The sequence below is a fragment of the Leptinotarsa decemlineata genome, unplaced genomic scaffold, assembly GCF_025532065.1.
Source record: "Leptinotarsa decemlineata unplaced genomic scaffold, Ldec_3_MD MMD2_tig00026328_RagTag_RagTag, whole genome shotgun sequence".
Taxonomy (NCBI): domain Eukaryota; kingdom Metazoa; phylum Arthropoda; class Insecta; order Coleoptera; family Chrysomelidae; genus Leptinotarsa; species Leptinotarsa decemlineata.
In genome coordinates this window covers 35,726,179-35,743,381 of record NW_027412688.1, presented here as the reverse complement: position 1 = coordinate 35,743,381, position 17,203 = coordinate 35,726,179, and the positions used below count along the sequence as shown (strand labels likewise).

The following is a 17,203-nucleotide window of genomic DNA, read 5'->3' as shown; positions in this document are numbered from 1 at the left end:
TGCCTACCTCACTACTACCATTCATCTCAACAACATTTGAGTTCGTTACACTGATTTTTTATGATCATGAAATCAGATCAAGCCAAATTTCCTTAAACAATCTTGTAAAATGTGGGTATTAATTTCCAGAGAGGGAGAAGTTATTATTGTATAGTGTCGCTCGTATTATTACTATTATCATTCCCGATATTTTTTCCAATTTGTTCGGCCTAATAGAGGAGATCCAGTAGTTTCGAATTGTCGGAGCGTAAAAACCGGAAACGACTTGCAATTAATCCACATAATAGACGGAACCGTGCGGAGGGGGAGTAGAGTGGTATTCTGGGTATTCTGCATAAGCCCGCTCATTGGTGGAATCGGATGTGCAATTGTTCTCCTAACCGACAGAGAATTACGACAAAATAAAAGAATAGTGTGGATTTTACGCCGCAGATGAGTGTAAGAGTGTAGGTGGACCGGTGAAAAATGGTGAGTTTACGTTTTTTCTGTTTTCAAAAACAAATTCAATAGTATATCGAAAAAACATACATTGAGAATGGGGATACCTCAGGAAAAACCACTCAGAAATTATTATCCGTAAAATAGTTCACTAACGTGACATATTATCATCGTTTCTATTACGTTTGTAATTATAAATAGTGCTGCTTTTATCACACAGACTGGATACAGATTATATAAAGGCAGAAGTAAATATTCGCAATGTTGCCGGCAGAAGATTTTGAAAAATTTTTTGTTCGTACTCACGTGAAATGATGAAAGCAGGACACTATTCTGAAGTCAACACGCGGCGCTTTCTCTCCTTTCTGAAATTATGGCCTCCCAAAGGTCAAAAAAAGGTCATATTCCACCTTTTTCTGCACCAAAAAACGATCGGGATACACATGATTTTATTCATTACGTCACTTTTACACATTTCCACATTGTCTCATACTTTTTTCGCACAAATTTGCTTTTTCCATGTAAACAATTCATTTTTTGTTAGAGCTGTTTTCTGGTGGTTTGTTGTGCAATGAACAAATTTGAGGTTGAAAAGTCCGTAAACAAAGATATCGGTGCGGTGCAAATTGTAACATATACACAGAGAAAGAAAGAATGCGAGCCTCGAGGGTTTATTGTGGTGCACATATATTCAACTCGACCAAATGAATTCAGCTTCTTAACGAAACCCATTGCTTTATTTGGCGAGTGATCTTTCGCGATTTAACATACGATTGAGGAGGCCATCAGAAGAGTCATTTACAACGTTTAGTTCAGACAAAAATATTTTATACTAGTATAATCAACTGAAATTAGAGGTTTCGGGTAAGCTCTTATTTCAACATCGATCTACAAAAACAATCATGCATTTGTATCATAGTTTATTGCACAACTGAAAATGAATGAAATGAAAAAATTTAAACAAATCATAATGTCAGATAACATAAACACAAAGTCCCAGAATACAATATTTATTCTAATCCCATAACGAACATTAATACACAACACGTGTGCACTCCAACAATGCTAGCTGTGATACTGTCCTCATTCAACCGATCCAGGGTTATTCGTCATCTCAACATTGTGATAGAACGTATACGCGTCATATCCTACATTCGGAACGTATTCATTATAAAACATGGGTCTTTCAAAAATAACCTCGACAATAGAAAAATTTCAGGCCTTCATAAAAAAATTTCATTATGAGACAATTCTGAAGTAGGGATTTCATTTAGAAATAAAATCCATAGGAATTATCCTATATATATTGGTCGATCATTAGTTTTAATTTCCAAAATATATTGAACGTTTTCGAACCTAAACCTCCACCATTTTCTAGCAGTAGCATGTTCTCGCTGTCAAGGCTTGAATACTTTAAAATACAAACAAATGTCATCTACTTGAAACATTCAATATAGAATATTTTTAATTTAGTGAAACTGCATGTGAATATAATTCAATCGAAAGTATTTGTACGGACATCGTTTCACAAAAAACTGGTTCTATTCTTCCTAAATAACAAAGAAATCTTACAAATATTTTCTTGATTGAAATAAACGGAAGCAATAGGAACCGTATCAACAGCAGCATTTCAAATTTACCCACTTTATATCTTATAATAACGGATGAAACAGCTTATTTAAACTATGTTCAGAACGTACAACAAAGCATCTATGCAAACCAGTCCATGGAACAAGATTATTGGTATTATCGTCATGAAAAGATTCCTGGATATACGCAATGAAACCATGAAGCTGCTGTAATATTCGGAGATGAGATTTTCTGCCAGTTTTACGATTCTCTGGCACTCTTTGTTCTTAATTTTCTCAAATTATTTCTGCCGTTATCCAAATTTTCCAATACCCATACCATTTATCATCGGTTAGTTGGAAGTTACTCATAAGACTCTGTATAATTTTCTGGGTTTGAAGCTCCGGGTATTCATAAGATTACTCCTAACTCTCTTCTATAATCATTTCCAAAACGTATCATTACAAAATTTTCAACACCATATAATCATTACAATTGTTATCATGAGATTCAAATTCTAAATTTGTAATAATATAAAACATATAAAATATGTGATATCAGGGCTCTTTATCTGAGAAGCAGAAAGTACACAACACATAATAGGAACACACCTTCATTCATAGTAAACCATGTAGGTGGAGCTTCCGGCGGAATTCATTTTTTATGGCGCTCTAGAACGTATCTGAATTTAAAGGAAAAATTATTTGGTTACTGCTTCATATATCATGAAACTCAACAGGAATGCTGAAGGATGAGACGGAAAAAAGCCGCCTACTATTACAGAGGCATTTGGTTTGGTTGGTTTCTTCTATTTTTTTCATGACACCCATTTCAACAATCTTGTTTCTCGTACTAGTTCATTCAGGTTCCTTGCTGGACGTATGTCATATTCTTCTGGGCATAATCTAGATTATTAATGAATTGTTTCTTTAACATTCGCATGAAATATGACGTGCTTCTCTGTTCCTTTGTTGCATTGCCTATAGCTAATTTCTCCATTGTACAACCCCCGTTTCGCTCAGGTGTTCTGTCAATTGATGGTGTGCAGTAATTCTTCTAAGTAGATCGCTGCTTTGTTGAAGCAGATCTTCAATTCTCTTTCCCGACGGTCCCTTTATGCAAGTTTTTCCGGGGTATATTTTCCCAGTGCACTTCAGACCCACATCCCAATCTGATTCTGTACTAGAGATTTTGGTACACTCAAAGTTGGGATTGGTTTATCCATGTCTGGCATACTCATGCGCTTCTTCGATACTTGTGATACTTGAATATCCTGCCACCTAGTCAATTCAACTGTGTTGAATCTGCATTCTTGAATTTTAGTGGACATGAAATGAATATGGCGAGTAAAAAGCTGATGAATAACAAGGCGCGTGGCTCTAAACATTTTCCATGGGAATAGTCAAAGCCGTCGCTATAAATCAACCTGTTCTAGCAGAATATAATAACCTGGGGAGGAGAGAAGAGTTTCCTGCTGATTGGAAACATGCTGAGCTACTTCTACTGAGGAAAGGAGATGAGCCTGTGGTGTTGAGGATTGCAAGAGAGACTGGGGAACAATTCACCAGCACCCATCGATTGTTATGTGCAGTAATAACCCTAAATATCATAAATGCTTTCAACAGCACCAGCTGCAACTAATTCTGAATGAACTGAGACGGACAAAAATAGATGAGAGTCTCATAAAGGTTTTATTATCACACCTGTCAGACAGAGTCATCATACTGCAGGCTGGAACACAGAGGATAATTCGAAAGGTGAACAGTGAAGTACCACAAGGATCGATTCTGAGCCTGACCTTGTGGAATATATTCTACGTTGGAATACATCGTATACAACTCCCTATGGGAACCACGTTGATAGGTTTTACCAATGACCTAGCCATAGTGGTGATCACGAAAGGGCGAATATTTGCTAATGAATACGGATAACATCGCGCTGCAACGAATTTCCAATTGGTTGAGAAAAAAACGAATTTGAACTAATTTCAAAGAACACAGAAGATCGCCCAATAGAGTTTGATGTCGAAGGTGTTAGAGTGGTACCAAAAAAAGCCATCAAGTATTTGGAAGTGTGAGTAGATGTGAAACTGACCATGGCCGAACATATTGAAAGAGTCATGAGCAAAGTGGAGAGAACAGTAACAGCTCTGTCTAGAATAATGCCAAACATAAGAAGACCAAGGGCATCCAGAAAATGATTACTATATTGAGGGTGGCTCAGTCCCAAATTTTGTATGCAGCAGCATGCATTTTATTCACCTGCAGCTTGGTAGAAGCTTAGTAGTACACCATGAATTTTTTTCATTCGTTCCTTGGTGTATAGTAAAAAGAGGGCTGAAGACGATATGGATTCCTGAGGAGTAGCAGCATCATATAGCAAGTATTGGAGAGAGAACCATCTATGGTCAAGACATACGCAGAAACCATATAACAAATGAAAAAACTTCAGTGAGTTTTACTGCTTTCAAATGCATTATAAATATTAGGCACAATATCTAGAAACTCACGATTCTCGAATCCAATATCTAAAAAATTAAGATAAGATAAGTTAAGATTAGTTAAAATTAATTGAAATATTGACCGAATATTCATGAATATTTTCATTTGACGAACTGAAAAAACAAGCAACTTTGTCAGTGCACCTTCTAAGCTCCATCATGAGGACTTCACCAGCACCAAAAACTCCGTTGATATTTACCAACACCTCATACCTTTTGAGCAAATGTAACTTGACAAGAAAACTTGAAAATCGGTACTTTTCCTAATCACCACAACTGCAATACTCTTCTTGAGGCGCGTTTTATCAACCAAATTGGCGTTTTCAGGACATGAAAAAACTGCGAGTCGAGAAGAGTATTACAGTTCTCATGATTGGGAAAAGTATGTGTTTTAGTTTTAATTTATGTCAAGAAACATCACTTACAGGATTATTGAATAACCACACTAATAAGTGACTTTATCGAGTAATTGAATCTTGTTACTTCATTATGGGATTATCCGTTTTGACCTATGAATGAATCATTTTCTTTGTTCGTATTCATACAACTCCTCATTAAACTAATAAAACATATTTGCTTTGAGTAAAACAATTTCTTTGTTCAAAATGATAGAGATTGTTTTACTAATTCACCAGTTTAATTCCATGATATTTAATAAAATTTCCATATCAATATTATTGCAGAAATTATCAATAATTACTTTTCATTGGCTACTTACTGCGTATTTCATTTATATTTCTGGAACTTTGAACATTCCAACCTCATCCGTTTCTTCTCTCCCCCCATCCCGTTTCTTATCGGTGCTGCTACGTCACGAATTCGTCACTTTATCTATGGGGAACACTCCTGGACAACGTTGCCACCTTTCAATGTATTTCAGAAATTGTTTCAAATATGTGGCATGAAGGGTTTTTTTATGAAAATTCGAAATTTCCAGCATGATGTCAAGCTTTCAAAAAATAAAATGCCATAGTTTCATGTATTGAAGTGAGTAGTGGAGTTTTTGTCAAATCGTTCACTCTAATATCTAAACTCAAAACTAAATATCAAAACGAGTATAGTAAAGAAAATATCCCACACGATAAAGCAACAACAGAAAAAAACTGACTTACAGAGACTACTGACGTCACTAAATTTTGGCATGTTTTCTGCCTGAATGTTTACACTTCCTAAAATTGTCTGGAAATATTTTTAATACACGATAATCAAATATAAATGGTTATTTTCCGCACTAAAAAATATCTGTATGCAGTCTAATTTGAGCTGGAAAAAATGCAGAACAACTTCACCACATGTGCGGCTTCAAAAAGAAATACATAGACCCCGAAGTTGTGTCCTTTAGGTAGTTTCATGTCATTCTCTCTAAAAACATAATTTACATCTTTTGAACCATTGCGAAATGTACATCCGCTGAATACTATAAAAGTATTTCAGTATAATATATTGTTCGTCTTATGCAGTTGATACTTCAAAGTCATCAAATGGAACTTATTCATTCTGGATCGTATCGAAAATGGAAGCACGTCCTCAGTAAGTTACTTATTGTTCTCTGTAAATTCTTGCAAAAATTGTCAGTGTCATGTGGTTTGTTCTAATTTCATACAACCGTATTCTAGAAAATATATGGGCTTTTTCAAGAATTTTGGTGCTAATGAGAGATGAAATGAGAGCTTTGGTTTTTCTTCTCCAACCAGTAAAACAATTAAAATTATCCGTATCGAATAAACTTCAACATAAAAGAAAAGAGCAATATTCTTACAACAGCCAGACTTTACTCGTAGCATTAATAAACCCAAAAGGACACTATCCTTTTAGAACATCTGGAGATAATGGAGTTCTGAAAGGGAGACATTACCTGCCCACAGAGGTGCAATGTCAGTAGATTTAAAAGCAGCAAAAACTACTAAACAAATGGCAAGAACAATGTTGACATTGTTGACAGAATCATAAACAATTTAGAAGAGTATATCAAGATTCTTCACTGCTCCATTCAAAATCAAAGAGTGAAAACGATGAGAATAGCTATTTAGACATCAGTTTCGTGAATGTTGTCATCTTGTAAGATTAGGGCAGTTTCGCTCAGAGAGAAAAACATATTTTGCGAAGTAACGATGAAAATATATTTTTAGTTTATCAGGAAGTCAAAAGATTGGTATTTAACTCTTTGTATGGCTTTATTCAGTGGAATATAAAAGACCAAGTATTTCGTGACTAACTGACAGTTTTTCTGAGCTGTGGTCTTGGTCCCCTTTTTCAGGACGTGATACTGAAAGTGTCAAATTGACTAAATGGATTTTAATTTTTTCGCGTATTTTCGAAAGACACTATATAGGGATGACTATATCGGAGTTAACCTTCATATCATGAAAAATCCATGAATGCCTCTTTAACGTATGACAAGTTTTAAAAAAAAGGTGTGATTTCCCTACATGCCATTCTCAACATGATTTGTGTACAGATAGGCACCAGCTCCATTTCAAAACTAGCGAAGAAAATAAAATTGGCTCCTGTCTGTCTGGTGCGGTTTTTTTGTTTGGTATGTCACTTGAAGACTTTTGTGAACACCTGGCAACATCGCGCGCGCTACTGCAGTTTTCGCCATCGCGTTGCACCGCGACACGCGTTATCGATTCGACCTGAGACCGCGCGTCGATTGTTTGTAGAAAACGACGTCCAGAACACTCGCTGCGGCGTCGGCCATTGTGGCCTTAAAATAGACCAAATAAGTTTTTGTTTTCTTCAATTCGAGTCCAGACGGCGTCGCAGAGTTTTTTGAGTGTGTCCGGATCTTGCCAGCTCTGTGTGGGATTATCTAGACAGGAAAATAGCCAAGTGAGTGTCATTCTTGTGTTGCTTTTATTGATTGAGCTAGGTTAGGGCTAGGTTTATTGGACGAGATTCAAATTTATTTGATATACATATTTATTTTATCGGAAATGCTGTACATTTTTTTTCTGCGGTTCATGAATGTAATAGAAACCTATAAATGGTATAAATAAATTAATAGTAAAAATATTTTTTAGAAACAATCTTTCATTAACATGTTCTGAAAAAAATAAACTTTAAATTATTTCAACCCTGTATTCATAACACTACACAATTTATATGATATAAAAGCATGTCGCGAAATTCATCATATAATGTACTATATAATTCAATACCATATACACAATTTTTTTCTTAGAATGATTTATGAACGAGATCAAGTTATATGTTGTATTCTTATTTATCTACATTTACATATTTTTTAGTTTAGTCATAGTTTAGAATTTGACAATATCACGCACAAGGAACATTTTTTCGAAAATGTTGCTTCTGTGATGCCTACGTTTATTTACCCAATCTCTATTATATACATGTGATCCATATGGTGAATAAACATTATTATTATTATTATTACACAGGTAAATCTCGCGACAAGCAAGCTCCTATATAAAATACATTTATTGGTGGGTTCGAATTAATTTAAAACATATTTCCTTTTTTTTTAGAACATGTTAACAGAAGCTTGTTTTTAAAATGCTTTCTACCAATTTTTTTGAATATTTCAGTTAAGAATATTCTCCTTAGTCTGTTCATTTCATTTGATGTGTCATTTTTTTATTGATCGGTCCATTCATCACTTTTTCGAGTACCACCAAACTTTCCCCCCAATCTTTGCTATCTTTGCTGAATTGAAAGTCTTTGAATTAAGCATGGCGGCCATCTTGATTTTCGACATTTTGATTTTTTCTGTTTAATTTTCATTTGATATCCATGTCATGGGGCTGCATGAAAGAACATAATTCCCCATCTTCATGACGCCATGATGTCAAATCAAAGCACTCCCCCAAATTATGTGGGACTGCTTTGATAAACTGATCCGCCATCTTGGGTGGTCCGCCATATCAGTTATAGACGGGCGTTCCTTAGCTAATCATGCATTGTTAAACAAACCAAACGTGTATGCAAAATTTCAGCTCAATCGGAATAGGATACCTTAAGTGCTTCAAAAATTTGTTGCCAGATTTGATTTGAACTGTCACATTTGTACGCTGTCTGTTCAAAGAATAAGGTGAATTTTCATTTTTTACCCAAATGCACGCCACTGCAGGTGATTAAACAAACCGAACAGTCATACAATCTCTTGTTTGCGACTCATTTGCGATACAAAAGTAGGGCGATGTTAGAATATCGTTCATAATATTGAGATTTTTTGGACTTCCAATTTAGATCATCTATAGTTCTAAACTTGTTATCTTCAGTAGGTACTCATTATTCATCTAGAATAGAAATGAGTTTATGATTGGGCAATTTTAATGTATAAGTACCAAATTTTGTTTCATATCAGCAATGCATTCAACATGGCAGATATTGCAACATATTTTCAATGATCATTTATTTCATGTAGAAATGATAAGAAATATTAATTATCGAATATAAATTCACCATTTCGTAATTATTTTGAGTAGGTACCTTTTCTTATCAGTAATGATAAGATTTTTTGCAGGAATATACTTGTTTGGTGAACTTGTTTGAGTGGTATTATAATACCGGATTCACACGTTTGACACTCGTCCCAAACGTCAAACCTCTACAGACGTTCGGCTGAATTTAGGGGTCAAATATTGTCATTCATATGCCTGTAATGGGGAATGTTCCTCCTGACGAAAATCAAGTAGTTTTCATAAAAGAGCTCTAAAACAACGCATTTTAAACTTATTATTTCAACCTTTTTCTTAAAAAATTATTTAAATACTTAAAAAATTATTTAAAAGGATTTGTTTCTATTTCACCATTTGGCAACATCGGTTATAGCTAATAAAGGACAATGAATCTGTTACCTGTATGAGACAAACAAAGATGACATATTTCAGAGGCGTGCTGTTCTGTTCACTTATGTTTCGAGTTCTGAGACATTCTGTGACATATGACATTTTGTGCTCCTAACCTATATAAATAAATAACAAAACAACTGTTGTTTATGTGGCTTGTGGAGGTGGTATTGAACTATAATTTATATTTTGCCTTAATTGTTGATTTATTAAGATAATTTTCCTTTTTTAAAGTAGAATATCTAGGTACGTATGAATTATTTCAACTTGATATAGGCGCTGTTGCCAATATGTGAATTAGAAACAAATCCCTTCAAAAATTAAAACCCAACATTTGAAACATCAATTTGAATACTTTCCGAAGTGAATTTGAAAAACTCATGAATTAAACTCAACTTTATTTTGTTCAAACTTGTATTTGCTGTAATAACCCAAATTGGGGAACACTCCCCATTGCGGCTGCCTTAAAATGTTCTGGACAGGTAAACATAACGGGCATCGAGCTTCTGTCACGTTAACCATTTAACCTATTTTTATTATAGAAATATAAGAAAAATGCAATAAAGGAAAAATAATACCTATTTATTTTGAATGTAACTTCAATAATCTTCATAGTTTTTCATCACAACAAAATTCAGAATAATAGCAGAAATAAATACGAGCAACTAAAATTCCATACGTGCCATATCGAAATGAAAAATGTAAACTGTACGCCACACGTTCTATAAAACTTCAATAACATTCTGCTACCAAAGATACACTGGCATTTACGGTAAAAGAAGACTGCTAGAGAAAAACTGAAAAAGAAAGATGAGGTAGAGGTTTTGGCTGATGCAGTTGAAAACATTGAGATCTGGAAGAACTGGCAATAGAATAAGAGTAAAGGTTCAAATAACATGCAAACAATTTGGAAAGAAAAAAATACTAAAAAGAAAAATCTGACTTCGCTCTAGTCCTAATAGTGATACATAGAAATAGCAGGAACTAAATATTTTTTCGGTGGTACTCACAAATCCCACTCTTACAGTGTTAGTTATGAAACTATCAAGAAAATGGAGCAGAAGGACTAGAGAATGAACGAATACGATTGAAGAAAGTCGTGTGGAACGAAAAACAGAAACACGATTTGATTGTTTTCTCTGGAATTGATACATTTAGCGCAAGCACTAAGGTATTGAAGGCCTGTAACTGCAGAGTGCATGTTTATTGCACAATTGTAAACTGAAATTAGATTTGGAGAGCGGCCAATTCTCAAGTCTCATAGAACTGAAATATCAGACCACCACCATACGTACTGTTCTGAAATTGCAATCGAATGGCATATTAGATTCTACTTGAATAGCCTTGAGTTGATACAATGTTGATTATAAAATAAAGATTTTGAACAAGCACTCTTGCAAGTGTGCCAACCCGCATTCACGAGTTTCTAGCTGATTGCGCGTTATCAGAGTGGTGTAAAACGAAGTGTGAAGGATTTAAAACTTGGAGGCCAGGACTTCGTATGCGGAATCATAAGCAGAATCTGATGACATCTTTGAGGTTTTGGAACCTTGGCTTTCTTTACATTTATACATTTATCCAATTGAGATTGTTTGCTATTTGAATTTGAATCTTGAAAATTCGATGATCAGGAATTCCCAAACACGATCCTTTCTATCTGGTACTTCTTGATCACTTCTCTTGAGGTGAATAGAATAACCTTTCCACTGATACACTTCCAAGTATGTTGCCAAATCGTAGTACATTATATTGAACTTTTTATTAATTCACAAAATTACTTACAAAGAAATTATGGAATAAATATTGAATGAGCATCAAGTTTTTCATAATTTAAATTATGCATTTCTCTGTCTCTTCCTCTCTCTCTAGATGTATTGGACGCCTATCAGAATTGACAGGTCTTGCTCGAAGCAATGCTGCCACCCCTTTTTTATCAAAACTCTTTTATAAAAAACCACTTAATATTTTTTGTTGACTCGCCTCCTGCTCGAGAGACTTTTTGACTTTTTACACATAATTTTTACGGTCCATCCCGGCCTCCAACCGGCGTGAATGAGAGTGCTGTTTCTCTGTATCCTCCGATATCTAACAAGTCTTATAAGACTTGTAAGATATCGGAGGATACTCTGCCACCCTGTAGATATGCACGTGTCCCTCTTCAAGTTTTTTCAATATATAAACATAATATGAACAAACGACACAGCCATGCAGGCATTCAATCGATACATTTTGTAGAGTTAGGACCCTTTATAAATATTTAGAAACTAAGCGTTTTGTTTGAAATATCTGTTTTCTAATAGACTTTTCACAAAGAATGTTTATTTTATTGGTGGCACGTTCTATGACGACGGACAGTCACAACACAAAACTGATGAGTTTTCATCTCCAAAAATGGCGTCCGTGTACCTTCTTTGTGGACGATCGCTAACACGTCCATCCATCACCATATCAAAAAAGAAAACTCCAATTAAACATTTCGATTTTTCGAAAATGATTATGAGTTATTCTTCATTTGTAATGTTTTTCAAAATGACGTAACCAAACGTTCCTTTCAATGTCAATGATTCACTAACTAGTTAGTAAAGAAACAGATATATATACAGCGACTCGTAAAACTTTGAAAACATCAACAGTTGAACGATAAAACGCTAGCAACATGATAACATAAAGTAATACTCATCAGCAGATATGAAAATAAAGTTTCACGTTTGAAATTTATACTCAATTATATGACGAATATTAATTAAACCCATTGAAGTTCTGTTAGTAAATGTCCAATTATAAATCAATCAAGCATCGAAAAAAAAACCATTTCAAGGTGACACTTTCCCGAAGAAATGCCATTAATTGGCATGGATTGTTCAAAATTTGATTCGGTGATGAGTTTTATGACCTCTTGTATTTTTGTGGCAAAAACAAGCTGCTTTTTTTTATTCACAGTGTCAAAGCAGTATTTCAAATTTATGGCTGCGGTCAGCAGCTTTATATGCCTGACGTTTCGTCTACACGTGCAGTAGACATTATGAAAGGCAGTGCACACTAAATTGTTCGGGGTTGGACTATTCTGTTTCATTCAATCGGTGGTAAACACAACTTCTTTCTATTGGTCGAGTTAATTGCCCTGATTCGTGTTGACTGCGGGTAACTTTATTTATGTTGATTTTCTCTTCCTTCTGATTGAAATTGTCTCTGTGTTTTTGAATTTTCATCGCCTTCTTCTTGTCTTGTGGCTAGAGAGCGGAATTCTTATACTGCTTGCCATAGTTCTTATAAAAACCGATACATCTACGGCTTGTAAAATGTAGGAAGAGCTTTCTAAATTCCGTTATGGTCCCACCCACTAGATGTGCGTAGAAGACTATGAGAGCGGGAGAAAGAAAGAGAGAGAGAGAGAATTCTCAAGTCTCTTCCAAGATTTAACAAGCTATACATGATATTCGATATACCTCCGGTGTTACTGAAAGCGCTCTGGATTCGTTAGCTATGACTTAGACTTCTAATGGCTTACCTAGGACTGAATATCGATTTTACGTTGATTTCTCCCGAAATACAGTGATTCTCAGGTTCGCACTTGTGACAACACCTCTTTTTATCATGGCTTTTTCGTTCATATATTCATCTGTATGTCCCCTTTTCACGACGTATGCAATTTCAGGCAAACAAAATTTGAATGGAGCATAAAAAAATTATTACAAGGGAACAATAGTTGGAAAGAATTGGATATAAAATTGAATGAACATATAAATCACTAGAAAATCCGTACTTGGGTGTTAAAATGTTTAGTAACTGATTTGAAGCAGAACAGGATACTGAGGTTATAAATATTTCACCATACACTTTCCACTGTATGAATGAAATATAAACATTGCATGTAATAATAGCGAACATATAGTAAATCCAAAGAAACGATTAATATTCTATTACTGTGTATGTATACACAGCTTAGGAATACATATTTTGCATTTTTAGACATATATATCTTTATATTATCATGTGTACATACATTTGCATTTCGGTTTTCAATACTGATGAGAAATTTCCTTAAATGTACCTTCAATAAATTTATTGTCGGTTCGGAAACATATTTTAAGTAATTGAGAAAATTGTAATGAAAATACAACAAAACTGGAGTTGCATTATACAGGTGAGAGCTTATTTTTATTCCAAGCATTGTTGTTTAAAAGAGAAAGATTTACCGAACAAATATAACAGTCTGTTTGAAGTTATTTAAAAATATTTTTGTTGAATGTGTGACATTTGATCGATGCTCAAAATATATGAGTATATAAATTCGGAGGTGAAATCAATGAAGTTGACAATAATTGAACCATACTTTTTGAAAGAGTTCATTGAAAACAGAGTTTTTACTGTACATCAACGACCTCTTGAAGAAAACTACAGCACACTATTTAGCAACAGAAACGAAGTAAAATAAGAGGTTTTACAACTCAACAAAGACTTAGAGAACTTTTCATCTGGGAATAAGAGTAATCATATGGAATTTTATGTGTTTTACCAAGACAGTAAATGTGGGAAAATCCAACATAATTATGGTTCTGTCTTTAACTGGTTTTATCATGATTTTGAGTAGGATTCGATAGCAATATGTCTTGGCATCGTATTCTAACAACAAATCTCCTGATTTGAGAACATTACAAAAAACTCTTCATAGAAGTATCTCCAAAAGACCCTTTTACCCTGCTTCGGTTCTTATTAAAACCAAAATCATGTCTGTGCTGTACGTACCTTTTTGCTGATTTTTTTTCAAGTCTGTCTGCTCTCAGTGTAATTTAAATCACATTCTTTCCTACCGCCATTTAAAAATAAAATCACTGGTTTTGGAAATAGCCGTAAATTAATTCAGTCAAAATACTTGTCAGTGTCAGATGCTTATCAATTTCAGGAAAAGTAAGTGAAATGATTTTTGAAACATTTCTAAGTCTTGCAGATAAAATAGTGCTTGGTTGTCGCAAAAAAATAGCCGATAATATTCAATAAAAACTTCGATAATCGAAATGAGTGGGAGGAAAAATGAAAGTCCAAGCTTTAGGAGCCTGAGGACAAATAAACTTTACTCCGATACACTTATGTTTGGCAGGCCGACAAGTCAAAAACTCGAAATTCATTTTTGTGAGGCTCTCAACTCTTTGAGTTGACTACAGCAAGGAAGTGAAAAAACAGTTCTGGTAAAGAAACAGCTCTGCATTTTGGTATAGTTGAATTACTCTACAATCTTTGTGAGGTCTTCGCTAAACTGATAAACCAGCCATTATGAGTATACTGTCATTTCCAAACCAGCATGTTGATCATAAAAGTTACATCAGAAAGAGAGGTGTAAAACTAACCCTTGCGTAGTGACCTTGAGTTACAACTGCAAGTTGGCACGAAACCTCAAAGTTTCAACTAGATTGGAATTATGCCATCATGACCTTTTTTATCCTAGCAACACATGTTGTAGCTTGATTATCCCAGCTTTATAGCCCCTGGTGTCCAAGATATCCGCACAGATAATAAATAAAACTTACCCAGGGCAATATAATGAGATTGATATTTTCACAAATTAAAAACCGCGTTGAATAAATCATTGTTGCATACAACATACATACTGATAATAGTTATACAAACAAGATAAGCTTGCATAACAACAAATCAGTTGAGCCGCAAATACGTTTTCTGTAAATGTTCAGAAGTTCAAAGTGCAATTCTGATGAAGGTTGACGTATTAAAACTGCATTGTCTTGGGACATGTGTTCTAGTCCATTCCTTGGTCACCTGAACTAGTGTCCAATCCAGCTTCAGAGCTGTAAATTCCTTTATTTTCATGCATCTTTTTGTCACTACGGTAATAACTCAGTCATGTGTTTTACATAATCTTGTGAATAAGTGAATGAACGATGAATGTTCTTTTACAGATCAAAATTACTTGATGGCTAGCAACCAAGATGAACCCACCAAAAAAGAAGCAGACCCAAACCAGACCCCAGTCACTCCAACCTCAGCCAATGATGACTACGCCGAACATCTGCAGAACTTGAACAGAGTCCGCAGAAGACTTGATTTCGGCTGTGACAACAGCGGCGATGCAGAACAAGAACTCTGTTTACCCCTTGAAGTTTCCCAAAGCGACCGACAGAAGGCGATCGAGAAATGGAACTTCGATTTCGAAAACGAAGTGCCCTTAGAAGGCGACTGGATTTGGGAGAAAGTTCCAGCGGAGGAACCTTGCGAGAATCTGCAGGTCATATCTTCGATGGAGGAGAAACAAGTCGACAATAGGAGTGTTTAGGTTTCTGTGTTCATTTATTAAATCAAGAGTATTTATTCACTAGAATTTAACAAGATTGGTATTTCAACAAGTGCTTCAATTTTTGAACTATAAATTCACATTTCATTTTCTGATCTGTAATATCTTCGATACTTGATAATGTTGTGTCTAAGCAATGTGAATTTGTCGATGGTTCATCAAAATTCATTTCTGTACTATATATCTGATGCACTTGTGGGGTTAAACTTTAGAAATACCAATTTATAAGACTGAAGAAAGGCTGTCTTTTAAGTACCTTCTGAAAATGTAACTATTATACCAGTCCAGAATTTCCATGTCCAACCCATATACACAAACTTATTGTTTCTCAAAATTGAAAAATAACTCCTCAGTTCGAAATATACTTTTAATAAGCTACTCTATATTCTATAATTTCCCTGTACATAAGTTGATTGTAATATCCAAAAGTGTTATAGGTGATTTCATAAATGATGATCACCGTGTGACTGAGGTTTTGTTTCCTGACGTCAGTGATCAGAAAACCGCGTGAAACATCATAGAGTTAGCAAAAGATGAATTGAGTACTAAAATTGAGACAAAATATTAAACATTCATAAATTTTCAGTGATGGAACTTTTATTGATTTCATTACATTCTAATTCGTATAGCACAACCAAAAAATACCGAAATGATTACTACATTTTCAATTTTTCACTGTCGTCAGATCTCAAACTTAGTCGATTGGTTTTCAAATTGTAAATTTCTAGTTTTGGTTATGCAATATTTATCTAGTCGGGATAGTGTAATAGATAGAACTATTATTTATTTATTTTATATTATTATTTTTTATTTTTAGGGGTTGAGTTTCAACCCTAAATACGGCTATCATACCAAAAATTGTACATATTTTTAGGATAATAATAAATTATGAAATTAAAAGTATTTTGTATGTGAATCCTTTGTTTTATTCAAAAAAGTATACATGACCAAAATATTGCTATATATCTGCTACGTATGGTCAAAAGTAACCGTTGCCTGGAGGGGATTTTTTTCAAAATAGGTGTGCATATACAGTACTGAGCAAGAAATGTACTGATGACAATAAACATTTTTCTATACTATTAGCTTATCCAGAAAAGTTATCAATTTTTTTGATAGGACACTTTGATCACTTATGTTTTTATTATTAAATTCACAACAAAAAAGTATATTCAAAAATACCAATAACAAAGTAGGTATTCAATATTAAAAATATAGAAAATCAGTTTTTGAAGGAATCGAAAAATATATCAGAGATTAATTTTTTCGGCACATTGAGAGAAGGCATTACTGTATATACATGCCAAATTTGAAAAATATCGCTTTGCTAACCAGGAAGACATTTGGCCGTTGTAAACATTTTGGCGTTCCCTGTACATACCCACGAAAAGTATACGACAATTTGATAAAAGTAAACTTAAACTGTTCAATAAAATATTTTGTGCAGAAGAAATTCACTGTTCTTTTTTGTTTCACAACATAAACAACGATATCGTATGAAATTGGATTGAGAATTTCAAAAAAATCGTTTTTTATATCTTTTTGTAAGATTATATTATTTAAAAGTAGCATCAAAAG

At 34.3% G+C, this 17,203-nt stretch overlaps 1 protein-coding gene across 5 annotated transcripts; it reads left to right on the top strand.

Moving 5' to 3' along the window:
• Positions 1-320: 320 nt before the first annotated feature.
• LOC111518063 (uncharacterized) lies at positions 321-16,541 on the top strand. Of its 5 annotated transcripts, none has more exons than XM_074182381.1 (2): positions 321-468; positions 15,234-16,541. In XM_074182381.1, the coding sequence occupies exon 2, from the start codon at positions 15,248-15,250 to the stop codon at positions 15,605-15,607; it is 360 nt and encodes a 119-aa protein (XP_074038482.1). In that variant the 5' UTR covers positions 321-468; positions 15,234-15,247; the 3' UTR covers positions 15,608-16,541. The 5 variants fall into 5 exon arrangements, with proteins under 5 accessions (XP_074038482.1, XP_074038481.1, XP_023030171.2 ...); XM_074182380.1 differs by lacking the exon at positions 321-468 and adding an exon at positions 7,129-7,339; XM_023174403.2 differs by lacking the exon at positions 321-468 and adding an exon at positions 14,088-14,229.
• Positions 16,542-17,203: the final 662 nt, after the last annotated feature.